Genomic DNA, 16,228 nt, shown 5'->3' with positions numbered 1-16,228 from the left:
GTCCCCCTTGTCATTTCTCATTGTGTTTGTTTGGATCTTCTTTTTTCTTTACTGGTCTAGCTAGCAGTCTATCAATCTTATATATTCTTTCCAAGAACAAATTTCTACTTTCATTGATCTTTTGAGTGTTTTTCACATCTCTATATTTCATTCAGTTTAGCTCTGTTTTTGGTTATTTCTTGTCTTCTGCTAGCTTTGGGGTTGGTTTGCTCTTGTTTTTCTAGTTCCTTTAGGTGGGATGTTAGATTGTTAATTTGAGATTTTTCCATGTTTTTAATGTGGGCCTTTAGTGCTACAGACTTTTCTGTTAACACTGCTTTAGTTGTGTCCCTGAGATTCTGGTATTTGTTTTTATTAGTTTCAAAGAATTTATTGATTTCTGCTTTAATTTTCTTGTTTACCCAAAAGTAATTCAGGAGCAAGTTGTTTAATTTCAATGCAATTGTATGGTTTTGAGTTATTTTCTTAGTATTGATTCTGTTTTTATAGTGCTGTGGTCCAAGAGAGTGGTTGGTGTGATTTTGGTTTTTTTGAATTTGTCAAGACTTGTTTTATGGCTAATTGTGTGGTTGATTTGAGTATGTGCCACATGCACATGAGTAGAAGATATATTCTGTTGTTTTTTGGGTGGATAGTTCTGTAGATGTCTGTTAGGTTTATTTGGTCCAGTGTCAAGTTCAAGTCCTAAATATCTTTGTTAATTTTCTACCTTGATGATCTAATGCTGTCAGTGGGGTGTTGAAGTCTCTCACTATTATTGTGTAATTATCTAAGTTTTTTCATAGGTCTCTAAGAACATGATTTATACATCTGAGTGCTCCTATGTTGGGTGCATATATATTTATAACAACAAGATAGTCACATTTTCTTGTTGAATTGAACACTGTAGCATTATGTAATGCCCTTCTTGGTCTTTTTTGATTGGTGTTGATTTAAAGCCTGTTTTTTCCAAAATTAGAATAGCAAACCCTGCTTTCATTGTTTTCTGTTTGCTTGGTAGATTTTTCTCCATCCCTTTACTTTGAGTCTATGGGTGTCACTGCATGTGACATAGGTCTCTTGAAGACCACATGTAGTTAGGTCTTGCTTCTTTATCCAACTTGCCACTCTGTGCCTTTTTATTTGGGCCTTTAGCCCATTTACATCCAAGGTTGATACTGATATGTATGGATTTGATCCTGTCATCGTGATGTTAGCTGGTTATTATGCAGACTTCACTGTGTAGTTGCTTTATAGTGTCAGTGGTTTATGTACTTAAGTATGTTTTTGTGGTGGCTGGTAATGGTCTTTTATTTCCATATTTAGCACTCCCTTAAGGCTCTCTTGTAGGGCAGGTCTGGTGGTAACAAATTCCTGTAGCATTTGCTTGTCTGAAGAGGATCTTATTTTTCATTTGCTTATGAAACTTAGTTTGGCTGGACATAAAATTCTTGGTTGGAATTTCTTTTTTTTTTTAAGAATGCTGAATATAGGCCTCCTCTGCTGAAAGATCTGCTGTTAGCCTATTGGGGTTCTCTTTGTAGGTGATCAGCCTCTTCTGTGCTGCCTATAATATTTTTTCTTTCATGTCGACCTTGGGAAATCTGATGATTATATGTCTTAGGGATGGTCATCTTATATAGTATCTCTCAGGGGTTCTCTGCATTTTGTGATTTTGAATGTTGGGCTCTCTAGAAAGGCTGGAGAAATTTTTGTGGACAGTATCCTCTAGTATGTATTTCCAAGTTGCTTGCTTATTCTCCCTCTCTTTCAGGAATAACAATGAGTCATAAATTCAGTCTTTTTATATAATACCATATTTTTTGGAGGTTTTGATCATTATTCTTTCTTCTTTCTTCTTTATTTTTGTCTGACTGAGTTGATTCAAAGAACAGGTCTTCAAGCTCTGAGATTATAGTATAGCCAGCCAAGGGAAGCCACAAGGAATTAATGTGTAATTCTTTTTCTCAAATCAGGAAGGCTTCTTTACAGGATCATCATGTACAGTACCTGCAGAACAGTGAGAAGCCATCTGCAACTTTAAGAAAGGCATGCATGGTTACAGCAAGGCAGAGACCAGCAGAAAGGACTGCCTATAAGAGAGGACTAAAGGTATTAGCCACATGGAGAGAGAAAGAAAAGAGAATAAAATTATGAAACATAAAAAATCAATTTGGGAATCCCTGTTTTGGTAAGTCAAAGAGATAATAACAATGTCCACTAGAGGAAGAGAAAAATAAAGAACTATTTCTAACTTATATGAGAAAGGGTTGAGGGAGAGAGAAGGGATGATTAGCTGAACAACCACCACCAGAATTTTTCCCAAGAAGGAATGGAAGTTCCCTATGTCATGGTGGAATTAGAAGTATAATTTGTGATTTTCAAATGCCGAAGTGTTTACTTAACTACCTTGTCTTTCTAGTTAAGCCCCTGCAGAATTGGGCTGGCAGTGTGTGAGCTATGAAGACTCCTTTTGCTTCTGTAGATAAATGCAGAGTTTCAAAACCCTTAGTCATATATAAAAACTTTCCTGAATTTTGCATATCCTCAAAATATCTGCACTTTTATTCACTTAACATTTTTATTAAATTGACTTATTTGAATTAATTGCTTCTTAGTAGAGACAGGGTCTCACTATGTTGCCCAGCCTGGTCTCAAACTCCTGGTCTCAAGTGATCTCCTGCCTTGGCCTCCTAAAATGTTGGGATTATAGGCATGAGCCAATGCTCCCAGCCAAAAACGAACTCTTTAAAAAACAAAAAATCTAGCGTCATCCTCAGAAGTAATATCCATGAAATGAGACTGATATGTTATTTTTCTAATTCTTGATACATTAAATAGACATACTAAAAGTTACCCTACCCTGGCCGGGTGCGGTGGCTCACACCTGTAATCCCAGCACTTTGGGAGGCCGAGGCGGGCGGATCACAAGGTGAGGAGATTGAGACCATTCTGGCTAACGCGGTGAAACCCTGTCTCCACTAAAAATACAAATAATTAGCCGGGCGTGGTGGTGGGCACCTGTAGTCCCAGCTACTCAGGAGGCTGAGGCAGGAGAGTGGCTGAACCCGGGAGGCGGAGCTTGCAGTGAGCCGAGATCGCGCCACTGCACTCCAGCCTGGGCGACAGAGTGAGACTCCGTCTCAACAACAACAAAAAAAGTTACCCTACCCTAAAAGTAATCGTGTGTCAATAATGGTCCAAATACCAGTGTTGGAAAAACAACAGGCTAAGGCACGGACTAACAGCAGGCTGAATGGCTGCTCTCCGTCTTCCTTCATTGGTCTTGGCCTACTGGATCTTATTTACCACTGCAGTGTTTTCTTGGAGTGTGTATGCAAGAGTGTGTGCATGTGTGTGCACGCACACACTTGTGTGTCTTCTTTGAGGGGTAGAAAATAGTGCGATGTGGTAGGATGAGGGAAAGGTTTTTGGCCAAGAGACCATGTCCTTACTAAGGCTTACAAAAAGAACAGAAACATCAACCATATAGTCCCTATGGACTTAACCAGAGACTTCATCATGGACATCCCAAGATGGAGGCAGCCAGAGCTAGTCACTGGACACCAGCCACCCGAGAAAGATGGAAGCCCAGAGATACTTGGAGAGTAAGCAACTGCAGCGCAGAGAGGCAGCTGTGTAGGATGGAGTGTGCTCTCCCTACAGAGTCCCTCACTGGTCACTCTTTTGGTCCAATCCTATGCCACTGAGGGTTCCCTTAGCAAAGAGACTGGCATTAGAGGCTTGTCCTCAGTGTACAGTGAGTTGAAAGATGCCTTGAATGTAACCAGTAAATATTGGTCAAAAATATTATAATAAAAGATTTCTGAAACTTAAAGCTTGTTTCTCAGGATACTTGACATGCAACCAGGCCTAGATCCACATATGTTTATCACTGTTCTATTAGCAAAACCAAGAGAAAGATTTTAATAAAAGGTTAGCTCAACATCAAATAGAAATTTTTAAAAATTTCATTAGGGAGATTTCCAAATATACTCAATAATAATTAGTACAAGGTAATAAATCTCCATCCACCAGCTTCAAAAATTATTAGTCATTTTTTCACCTATTCCTCCTTCCATTATTTTTTCAGGATTATGAAATTCTTCAATATACACCCCAATGACATATTTGTTTTATATATAACTGTCATGCCATTATCACATCTAACAAAATTAACAATAATTCATTTATAGTATCTAATACTTAGTCCATAGTCTGATTTTCCTGATTATTTCAAGGATTATCTTCACAGGTTGTTTGTGCCAAACAGGACATACAGTCCACACGTTGCATTTAATTATGATCCTTAAATCTCTTTTACTCTCTTGTAGTCTGACCCCTGTTTTTTCACGTCATTGATTCCATATGGAAATCAGGTCATTTTGCTTATTGAATGTTTGACATTCTGGATTTGATTGATTGCTTTCTTCAGATGATTTCTAAATTGATCCTCTGTCCCCTGTATTTCCTGTTAGGTCTAAAGGCTTGATTAGATTCAGATTCCGTTGCTTAGGCAATAAAACCTCTCAGTGGTTCTGGGTACTTCTGATTTTGTCATATCATGAAGTACATGATATCTGCTTATCAGACTTGTAGTTTATAGTGTTTTTCCCCCTTTATCTTCGTTGTTATGTCTCTTTGGGGGAATTTAAATTTATGCTACCTTTATTATCTATCTCCAGCCAAAGTTCAGAAAAGTCTGGATTTACATAGACAAAACAATCAGTCAAAATACCAGTGGTCTAGATACTGAATTTCTTGGACAAGTTGTATTTGAAAATGTTTACTCTTTCATACACAAAGGGATTGACTAAATAGGGGAAAAAGTTTGTAAGTTATGAACACTTAAGAGGGATTACTGAATGTAAAATTACAAAAAGCACATCAGTAATCACTATGTTTAGAAACTACACTATTAAAAGTTAGGATGAAAATAGCTGGAATTTAATGAGTCATTTGCTAATTATTCAGCATATGGATTTCTAATGCCACTTACTTCTAGCCTTTCTCCTTTTCCTTAGGGAGTTTTTGGTGGCATTTTTACTGCCTTTTAACACTTCCAGAAACGACTGTATGCTTACAACTGACCATAAAATGTACATGTGGAGAGACACATGAAATATTATGACTCAGGATTCATGCTGTGTTACTGAGATAAACCATGAGCAGTTTGCACCACAGTTGAAGATTTTTCAGGGGCAAATGCAGAGTAGAAAGTAGTTAGAAATCTGCTGACTACCTGGCATGCTATCTATGGGAAGAAATAGAAATGTAACTTATGAAAGTCAATATACTCACTGAAGAAAGAGACAGGCTCCTCAGGTGCTAGATGTGTTCTTCTATGGCTCCAACTCAGGGTTCTCAGCCATGATTGCACATTGGAATCACTTGGGCAGCTTTTAATCTCACTGATGTCCAGAGTCAACCCCGAAATTGAATCTGGGTCTCTGAGGATGGTCCCCAGGCAACGGTATTTTAAAAAAAAACCTCTCAGGTGATTCTAATGTGCAGTCAGGGTTGAAAATATCCAATCTAGTCAATAAGAGGTGGCATTTACAAGTCTTACTGTGTGCAGAGGACTGTGCAGAAAATCTCTTGCACATAAAGAAACTGATGCTTGGAGTGATGTTATTTGCTCAATGTCTTGCCTCAAAACAGTTTCACACCTAGTCTATTTAGCTTCAGAACCAGAGGCTTTTGAGCTTACTGTGAACATTAACCAAACTAAGACACTGAATTCATGTCATAACTCAGAACATGCATGATAATGAAACACAAGTTTAACAAATAATACTTATTAAGTATGATGCATGCTGATATTTTATTTTGTTTAATTAAAATAATACTAGTCAAAACTCAGTAAAATGACTTCATGACTTGAAGTTTGAGACTTTTCTAAACCATGACAGTACAGGTTTCATTTCTGTTCCTGCAAGTGGCAAGATCTTTTTCCCATCAATGCCTTCTCATTTTGTTTGCTTTCTTGCTTGGAAAACCTTTCCTTTTTCCTCTGCATTTAAAAAAGACCATCTAATTGCTTCCTTGCTGGAAAGTGTTTCCAAGACTATTCCAGTCCATTGTGTCTCATTTTCTGATGCCTATTTTTAATACACAGAGATCATCCCACACTTTTTACACTAAATTATATGATATATTGTGATGTTCTGTAATTGTCTTATATCTTAGATAGTTATGTCTCTTTGAGGACAGTGACTACATTCTATGCTTTTGCTTCTATATCCTTCGAAATGTCTAGCAAAAGCACATGTGTGTTAGGGACATCACAGATACTAAAAAACAGCTATGTACCCTACACAAGTCAACCTCTGAGCTTTCATTTCTTTAGCTCTGAAATGAAAGGGACGTTTTAGGTTATTCTAAAGTCTCTTCCAGTTTATTAGTCTAAATTTCTATGATATATGAGGACTTCTATAAAATGCACAAATGAAGAAAAAAATACAAAACTTTTTTTTAATTAGCAACTACTGTAAAAGAAAAGTTCTTGTGTGAGACATAAAAAGCCTGAAACTTTTTTGTCACTTTTTGGTAGGCAAAATATAAACACCTTTTCAGAGAGACAGATAACATCTTTCTCTCTGAAAAGATAAAGTTGCTGAAGTTAAAAAACAAAGCTGGGCTCTTTGGCACTTGGATACTGAAATGTGACTATTCGTAGGCCACTTTTTTTCCCCCAAGTTGAATATATATATATATATATATATATATATATATCAGGGAATTTCTATGAGCTCTTATCAAATTAAATTGATTGCATAACTAAAAAAGGCCTAACAATGAATGTGGGCTTGAGGTACGTGGAGGCAGGTTTATAATTTAGGGAAAAAATAATTGAATACAATCATGGTTTATATATTGTTTGTTTGCAGGTGGTTTGTGAAATGTCACAAATGTCACTCAGGATCTTCTCAGTGGCTCTGGAGGCCAAAGGATGTGGCTGGTTGGCTCAATTACTAGCACCTCCATGACCTTCAGCATTCTCATTCTTCTGATCCTGAGACTATTGGTAAAGGAGCAGAGAGGTGGTCAGTCCCCTTGGTGACAGTGGTGGTGATGTGTGTATACTGGGGAATGGGGATTGTAGTGGGCATTTATAGTCTTTATCTACTCAACATTCTTTTGCCTTCTTTATTAACAACACTTTCATTTTCCTTTGGGAAACCTCTTTCTTTCTACTCAGTCCCTGTGGTTTGGGTATATATGAAGGGTACATACAATTATTTCCCTTGACCTTTTTGTAGATAAAGGCAAATGACCCCAGACTGGCAGTGTGCATTCCATCCCATAGTTACAATGGTTAGTTCAGAGATGAACGCAGGATCCACGTGGGTCTGGTGAGACATTCTTCAGCTTGCTCTCTTTCTGATGTGACTAATTGCTAAGGAGGTTGGATGTTAAGACTGGAGATGTACGTCTTCCCTCTGTTTAGAGAAATAAAACCAGTGCAATGAAAGCACAATGAAGACAGGGAGAGAAATTGAGTCCTGATGCTCTTCGAGCATCTGGAGGACAAAAAAGGATTTCTAAGAACATGTTTGTGTGTGTGTGTGTGTGCCAGTTCTACTTATGGGATTTATAAACATATGAACCAATAAATTCCAATGCCCTTTGCTGTAGGTTTTGCTAACTCAGTTTGAGTTGTGTGCCGGCCACATCTATCTATCCTGACTTCACTTTTGCTCACTGATAATCTCCTTTCCCATCTTAAAAGTTTGGTCCAGGCAAGAACATGTCTCCTGCTTTTATTGAGCCCAGGGCTTATTTCCTCTCCATCTGGTTACAGGAGTTTCTTCAATCTTTTGTATAGTCTCCTCTTGCCTTCTGCTTCTACAAGTTCAACACAAGTGCTTGTTTCACAGCTGTAGATTGCAGGAGGCAAAGAACTGAGATGTTCTGGTCCAGTCTCAGGGTAGTGATATGCAAGTGCCTTTGTGTGAATGAGGAAATGCCACTCTTTCCGAGCTTGGTGCTAGGACTGGTGCTCTGGAACCCAGGCTAGATCTTAACTCCAAATTGCCTGCCCACCTCCTCAGACAGAGGACACAGTGCAGAGTACAAACTGCACAACACTATACTGAAGTCTCATAGGTCCAAGAAGCAAGGGTTGAAACCATGAGGTAGAAAAACAAGTCCGTGGACAGTAGCAACCCTCTGCTGCTCATGCCCACTGCTGCTGTGATCTCTTCCTAGGGTGACGATAGCTGCTGATGCTGGGAGCCTCCTGGGCATCACCACCTGAGGCTGTGGCCTCAGTAATGATCACATATGTTGATAATAGCTGAAAATATCACTTGTCACTGAAAGCAGCATTTTCCACTGTCTCAAGGTGATACTTTTTCTGGGGGGTCTTCCTGAGTTGCTTGGCATCTTTACAGCCCATCTGTTGATGAAAGTGAATCGTTTTAGAAATCCAGTGGGAGGCCAGCTGGGGATTGGCCATTGGAAGAGAACAGAGCACCGGGTAAAGGGGGATACCTGGCAAGTCTCCCATGCCACACATCAGGGACACCTTCAAGCATTGGTCTAGGGGCCCCAGCTGGCTTTTAGTTATTTCAGTCTTCTGGGCGCCTGGGTGAGACTCTCATCATTGTGTTGGAAACGAGGAAGAATAACCAAAGAAGAAACGCGAGCAGCCTCGGGGAACGCAAATCCACTGGGCAGTCGCCACTGGAGGTGCACTCTGGGGGCCCGTGGGAGCGGGAAACCAGGACCCTAAAAGGACTGCCCGCGATTAGGGGCGGGGCGACCGTCTGGGAGCGAGGCGCGGGGTGCAGGGCGCAGGCCAACCGCGAGGGTTGCCCCAGTGCCGGGTGGGCGCACTTGCGGTACCCTCGATGCCTTTGCCCAGGCGGAGGAGCGACGCGACCTGAGTGTAGAGGGGTTCAGGGCAGGGAGCGGTCGAAAGGGGCCGGCGATCCGCCCTGGGGCAGCTCGGGCGTGGCCTCCAGGGATCTCTCCGTCTCTACTTGCCTCCTCCCTCTTTACTTGCCTCCTCCCTCTTTCTCCTCTTCTCTCACTCACCTCCCGGTCTAAAACCGGGGCCGGCGCCTTTAAGAGGGAGCGTTGGTTACCCTGGGGGCGGGAACCCCTCGGCTGCTCGCGAGGCGGCGGCGCTCGACCGCGATGCACCTCACTTTCAGCTCCAGCTCCCGCCACCGCCGCCTCTATCGCCGCCGCCGCCGCCACCACCTCCTCCTCGTCGTCCTCCTTCCTTCTCCGCCTGGCAGCGTTGTTCTCTGCAGCGGAGGAGAGAAGTGCTATGTCAGGAAAGTTCCGGGAGGGACTACATGGAGCCATGCTCCCTGGGCTCTTCCGCGGGCGCCCGCGCGCTGCTCTTCGCTTGAGGTGAGGCTCGGGATCCCGGGCCCGCGGGACAGGTAGCCGCTCGGGGCGGGGAGCGCTTGCATCCGCCGCGCTGGGCAGGGCGAGCGGTTTGGCGGAGTGCGTGGAGGGAATGAAGCTGAAGAGATCGAAGTTGTGCTGGAGAAGCTTGGGTTTTCGGGAGGATTTTTGCAGCTGGACTGGAGTTATTTCGGCCGGCGCCACACGGAGGGGGCCCGGCGGGGACTCGGTTTCTCCCGGGCCGCCCGTCCCCCTCCCCTGCCCGTCTGAGCGGTTAGGCCTTCTAGGAGAACGGTCGGCTGCAGAGGGGCACCCCACACCGGCTCCTTCCCTGCTGGGCTGTTCTGGTTGAGAATTCAGTGCTGGGAGTGAGAGGAAGGAGATGGGCTCTACTTGAACTTTTACACGGTGGTCTCGCTGCTTGAGGGCTGAAATTTACCTTGTTTGCGAGAGCGAAAGGTCCCTTCGCGCTCCAACAGTTACGAGAGGTTCCTTCTCTCTTCCATGTGGTTCAGCCTGCGGCGCTGTGTGTGTTTCATCCTTGGCCGGTTTTCAACGTCGCCCTGATTTCAGTCTTCTCTCCCTCTGCCCCTTTTCGGAAACATTCTTCTTTTTAATAATAAAATATATCGTGGAGGCTCAGAGTGCTTAAAAAAAAAAAAAACCCAACAACATATCTTTATGAAAATTTCCCCCAGGGCTTGCCCAAATTTTCAAAGAGATCGTTTAGTCTTTGATGAGACTGAGTCTTAGGGAATACACTTAGGGAATACAGGCATCCCTGTAGTAGCATGCAGGTTTTTAGTGAGGTAGGATGAAGTTTAAACCATATGTTTTTAAAATAGGATTCTCTTTGTTTATTGGGTGAGCTTGTTTTTCATTATGTCTTAGATTAAGACGCCTTCAACCAGTTCTAGGAGTAGTGTTTCTAAGAATCATGGATAAAAACCTCATGTTTCCTGCATAAGCTGATACTGTTTCAGACATTCTAATCCATGGACGAGGTATGTAATACGTGTTTCATTTAATGAGACCTAACGTAAAAGTACATGTATTGCAGACGTGGATAAGTTTTTTTTTTTTTTTCCACGTGTCCTGTGGGTAAAGGAAGTCCCGTTTTCTCACACCCCTAGGTCTCTGCCACACCTCTATTCCTGTTTGTCTTATTCACTCACATTGCTAACTACAAATCGAAGGTGCTGATGGAAAGTCCCTATATTTTGTAAAATGTTGCACAGCCAAAATTTTAGTGACATAATTGATTACATGAATTATGAGCATTCAGATCATTTTGAACAATAAAAACAGAATGTGGAAGCTTATTTAAATAAAAGAGTGCCTTGACATATTTCTGGTATATGCGTTACATACAATTTTGTGTGTGAAAAGTATACTACCAAGGCAGACGGGATAGTGTAGGAAACATATTGTTTGTAATGGGAAGTTTTCAAGGAAAATCATCCCAGAATAACCAGTAATACTGTAAAATTTTGTTTGGGATGTAGATTTTCATCTCTAAGTACAGTTTTGTCACTTTGCTGTAAAATATACCAGTACCGAAACTGAAAAAAAGAACCCACCATCTCAAGCATTTTCTGAAAATTTCAGCAAACTGAACATTCTTGGAGAAAAATTTGCTTAGGAAAAATAAACATAACTAAAACCCTTATGTAGTTACTATTTTACCTTAAGTTTGTTGGACTACAAGCAAGAAAGTAAGGATTTAGTGTTCCTAAGTGGATGTGACTTAGTTCCTAGAGTTACTTGAGCACCTTGAGATTTTGTATATGATTTATTTAATTTGGGTTGGTTGTTTTGTGAATAAGTATTTTGGAAATGATACACATGTGGATTTATATATGTATATATCCATATCACACATATATCTATATTTATGTATCCATACTATATATAGTATAACTATATATACCATAGCTATATATGCTATTGAATATATAAAAAACATGAAAACCATTTAGGGACCTAATAATACATGTGCACCAGGAAGAGTAGGTCTAAAAGATCAGCTAAAAATAGTTATTGCTAGGGCTTGTCATCTTTTCAGCATTTTAGTCAATATCAGTTAAGTTAAAAAGCACTGGTTTTCAGTATGTTCTCGAACTCTTAACAAGGCTTGGATCAGGGAGCCATATCCTAACCACATTTATCTATTCAAATGGATTGAATTACCCCACCAATGGATAATTGAACCAGGCATTTCTTAAGCTTCAATAGGCAAATTCTAGGTAAAATTTAGTTTGTCAATATAGTATTTTCTTCTTTTAATACTTCAAAAATAACCTTTAGGACATTCTTCATAGGTCTGGGATTTAGAGAGTAGACCTCAAAGGCATGAGAGGCAAACCTTGGGGAAGTTCTGGTACTCCAATTTGTGAAATGATGTCTTAAGCACTTGATTTGAGAGAGGGACCCATTAATGCTTGGAAAAACACTATGTATAAATACAGTGCTCCAGTTACTACAAGCAAAACTATTTCATTCACCTTTGTTATATTTGTTACCACATTTCACAGCTGAAGCTGCTTTATTTCAGCTTATGTATGAAAATTAGAAATGAAATGAAGTAATCTGTTAGGCGGTTTTTTTTTCTTTAATTTGCTAGCTGTTTACCAGAAATGTGTTTATATTTGCTGCATATCACCTTTACTTTGTTGCAGGTGGCACTTTTTCCTTTTTGTTTGCAACTATGACATATGTATATTTAGGATGAGTTCTTTGTGTTTCCTTGAAAACACATTAATGAGTTTCACAGAGTTTATGTTGCATTTCTTCAACTTTCAAAACATAACATTTGAGATGTTTGACTACTAGCCTGAGATCATAGATCTTAAGAGCTGATGTGATCCTGGTCAATTATAGTTTCAATTTCCTGGGAATTTTCTGTTTAAGGTTAGATGTGCCCTTAATTTGAACTAGATGATCCACAAAATTGGTACTTTTGCAACCACAAAACATGAGAACATTCCAAATGATTTGAAGTGTGGGCAGCCCAACATGCTTTAGGATTTGGTTGGCTTGAGGCGGTATGCCATGCTTGTAAAAATGGTTTCTGAAGCTGACAGCAAGCTGTTTCAGGCTTTGAGTTTGACACATAGGATAAAATGCATTCTAGCCTCTGCACCAGTAAATATGGACAAGATTTGTATCCACTTCTGTTTGTATGACAGAAGATTCAGAAAACTCAAGCATGAAACTCTAGCTTAATACACAGGAAAGCTCATTCATGTTCATTATGAACATAGTGAAGAGTTAGAAAAGTTGGATTTTAACACAGCTCTCGGGTCTTGAAGAATAGATGGTATATTTGCAGGTATGGGGGCAATCTAGTGGTCACCTATTGAAATTAATAATAGGATTATTATTATCAGCATTTCCTTTGAGTGATATGCTAAAGAATTACATCTTCCCAGATACAATTTAGATTAAAAACACCCCCAGCCAGATACTGTACCAATCACCTGGCATATATATTAATTGATTGTTAGATCATTTTCAAATTCTTACATCATTTTCAATTTAAACCTTTATGTGTTATTATAGTTATAAGCTTTACATACCTTTTAGGGTTTTTGAGCAAAGCTTCTTGGTTAACTTCTTTCTCTCAATTGATTTAGCTCAGTCTATGTTATTAAAGCATTTGAAAAACATTTTAGGCAAATTCTTTTCTGTGGAAACTTCTAAGGATCTGCCTTGGGGAGCCTGGTGCAGAAGGGACATGATTCTGTATTCTAGCTGTTACCTTTCTCCTGAAGTGAGGCATCTTTACATCTTCCTACTTTATACAATATAAAACAAAACAAAAACAAATGCGTAGGTAACTTTAGAGAGAGAACATTTGTAGGCATTTAAAGAAGCCTGAAGTTTAGATCAGAGTAAGAGTTTCAACTGAAAATTATTTAAGAATCAATTAAATCTATCCCATGTGTTTGGTATGGTATTTGGCTGAGGCTGTCTGGTGCAGAATTTTTTGCTCAAGTTGATCCTGGGAGGATGTGGATACAAAGGGAGTTGAGGTGTAGGCATAACATCCATTGTCTTCAAGAGGGAAAAATGTTCAGGTAAGTGTGCTTTTGTAATAAGATCCATTCTTTTCATCATTTTAACTTACTCCATTTCCCCTGTATTTGAAGCACAGTCTTCCTACTCCATTTTGATTAACCCTGCATAAACCGTGATACCTTCTAAAGTTTCACACTATCACTAGCAGAAAGTCTGTTCTCTCAGCTTGTTCCTACTCAGCACTTCTTTAGATGTTTTTCCTTCTTTTGCATTATTCATTTCTTGAATGATAGGAGTTTTGAGTATAAGTTGAGTATCAGGTTTCTCCATTTTCTATAAATTGGATAAATTTGCACCCACTTACAGGTTTGGTGATATTGGGAACTTCTCATTTTTGTTTCTATAGTTCATGTATAGTTACTATTTCAAGGTTTCAAATCTGTTTTTTTTTTTAACTTTTATTTAAATTCAGGGGTATAAGTGCAGGTTTGTTACATAGGTAAACTTGTGCTGAGGGGCTTTGTTGTACAGATTATTTCATCACCCAAGTATTAAGCCTTGTACCCATTAGTTATTTTTCCTGATCCTGTCCCTCCTCCTACCCTCCATCCTCGTGATATAATAGATTTTTTTCTTACTTTAGAAGTTTTTCTCGTTCATTATAGGAAATTTAGAGGCCAGGCATGGCCACTCATGCCTGTAATCCCAGAACTTTGGGAGGCCGAGGTGGTAGGATTCTTTGATCCCAGGAATTGGAGACCAGCCTGGGAAATGTGAGGAGACCCTGTCTCTCCAAAAAGTAAAAAAAAAAAAAAAAAAAAAAAAAGTTAGCCAGGTATGGTGGCACGTGGTTGTGGTCCCAGCTACTTGAGAAGCTAAAGTGGGGGATCGCTTGAGCCCTGGAGGTTGAGGCTGCAGTGAGCTGTGATCATACCATTGCACTCCAGCCAGGACAACAGAGAAAGACCCTGTCTTCAAAAAGAAAAAGAAAGAAAAGAAAATTTAGAAAATCCAGACAAGCAAAAAGCAAAGAAAAGAAGAATTATACCCAGATATAACTATTATTAGCATTTTGGTATCTATTTTTATATACATATAGAAAAATACTATGATATTTTAATTTCTAAAAATGGCCCTTAGTGTAGATATATAGCTTTGTAATTTCGCGTAAAGATGAACCACTTCCCTTCTCATGGAATGATCTGTAACATTTGGAATTCTGAATAATATTATTCTATGGATGTATCGTAATTTATTGGGGATATAATTTTTTTCTTCAGCTGTACAGTAATGACTATCTTACAGTGCAATTTTTAAAAAATTATTTATATATTTATTTATTTTTTATTTTTTTGGTGACAGAGTCTCACCGTGTTGCCCAGGCTGGAATGCAGTGGCGCAATCTTGGCTCACAGCAACCTCCGCCTCGCGGGTTCAAGCAATTCTCATGCTTCAGCCTCCTGAGTAGCTGGGATTACTGGTGCCCACCACTGTGCCTGGCTAATTTTTGTATTTTTTGTAGAGATGGGGGTTTCACCATGTTGGTTAGGCTGGTCTTGAACTCCTGACCTCTAGTGATCTGCCTGCCTCAGCCTCCCAAAGTGCTGAGATTACAGGTGTGAACCACCGTGCCTGGCTATAGCTCAATTTTTATACATATCTATGGTTATTCCCTTTGGGTAAAACGCTAGACATAGAGTTTTTGGGGAGGAATAAAAGGGCATTGATATTTTTCATTGCCCTCAAGGCACTTTATTATTCCCAATATAAAATCTGTAGAGCTAATCGTTGTCTTCCCTGTTTATCTTCTACAGGTTTTTTTTTTTTTTTTGGTAAGTGTAATATGAAAGAGTCAAGTCAGATAGGGTTTGAACCCAGACCTGATTGTCTAGTGCTTTTTCCAAATGAAATAACCCTAGTTTATAGAGATTTAGCCTCAATCCAAAACCATTCATGAGTGCTCAGTTATAACTATAAATGTTACCTCCAGCTAAACAGGTAGAGTAGTTGAGTGTGCCATGAGAATGCTATCCCTTTTTCAATTTCAGTTTACTGTATTGCCGTCTGCCCTCTTGCCCACACATATTGATACATAATTGTGGAATAATAGAGTGAATGAATGTCATTTCCTGTATAGTGCTCTCTAAGATGTAAAAATATTCTGTTTGCTGCACTTTGCTGCCAACTCCTCGACTCTTAACATTTAAAATACATTTGGAAGGTTTAAATTTACAAAATTTAGCCTTGAGCTATGTGTGTATGTGTATGCGCATGTGTTTGTTTACATCTATATTTTATCTATATATTTGTATCTTTCTTTCTTTCTGTCAGTAATATGAAACTTCATCTTAGCCAGAAATTACCTTTTGAAATCAGTTGAGTATCACTCTGGCTACTACAGAAGCATGTGGTCACTTCTAGTAACAAAACTAGAGCTATAAAATGAGCAAAAGTCAGGAAAAGGTAGAAACTTAAACACTGATGGCTAAATTTAGAGAGAAATTCTCCCTTTTATTTTTGAAACTAAAATTATCTTTAGCTATTAAACGTGTTCCAAATGAATGCAGTTATATTTGCATTTTTCATTTTTAGAATTTGATTCTGGATGTAGAAGGTAAACACACATGTACTCCCAAACATGCTTTCTGGGACAGTTACTGTTTTCCAGACATTGTTTTCTTCACTGTGGAATAGTTTCCTTTCCTCCTTTCTCTAAGTCAGGCTTAGGTTATCTGCTCCCTTAATACCTGGTACTTACCTCTGTTTTAGCACTTGGATAAGTGCTAAATACGTTTTTTTGTTTAGGTAAGTATCATTTTCTTTTTTACTATCTCAAATAACAGGAACTATATTTTCAGTGTGGAAT

General features: G+C 39.5%; 2 protein-coding genes across 2 annotated transcripts in view; one reads left to right on the top strand and one right to left on the bottom strand.

The window, feature by feature from the left end:
- Window positions 1–5,782: 5,782 nt before the first annotated feature.
- Window positions 5,783–13,692, bottom strand: LOC129039089 (uncharacterized). Its single transcript, XM_054492604.2, has 3 exons — window positions 13,599–13,692; window positions 9,022–9,704; window positions 5,783–8,380 (listed from the first exon to the last, which is right to left on the bottom strand). Exons 1-3 carry the CDS (start codon window positions 13,690–13,692, stop codon window positions 8,288–8,290), a joined length of 870 nt encoding a protein of 289 aa, XP_054348579.2. The 3' UTR covers window positions 5,783–8,287.
- GPR63 (G protein-coupled receptor 63) overlaps window positions 8,919–16,228 on the top strand; it is a 42,830-nt gene continuing 35,520 nt past the window's right edge. The window contains exon 1 of the mRNA XM_054492481.2: window positions 8,919–9,345. The gene's annotated coding sequence lies outside the window, so the exon portion shown is untranslated. The remainder of the gene's footprint in view (window positions 9,346–16,228) is intronic.

The sequence above is a fragment of the Pongo pygmaeus genome, chromosome 5 (genome assembly GCF_028885625.2).
Source record: "Pongo pygmaeus isolate AG05252 chromosome 5, NHGRI_mPonPyg2-v2.0_pri, whole genome shotgun sequence".
Lineage (NCBI taxonomy): Eukaryota > Metazoa > Chordata > Mammalia > Primates > Hominidae > Pongo > Pongo pygmaeus.
Note: the sequence above shows the minus strand (reverse complement) of the source record. Positions and strands in the feature narration are given on the sequence as shown.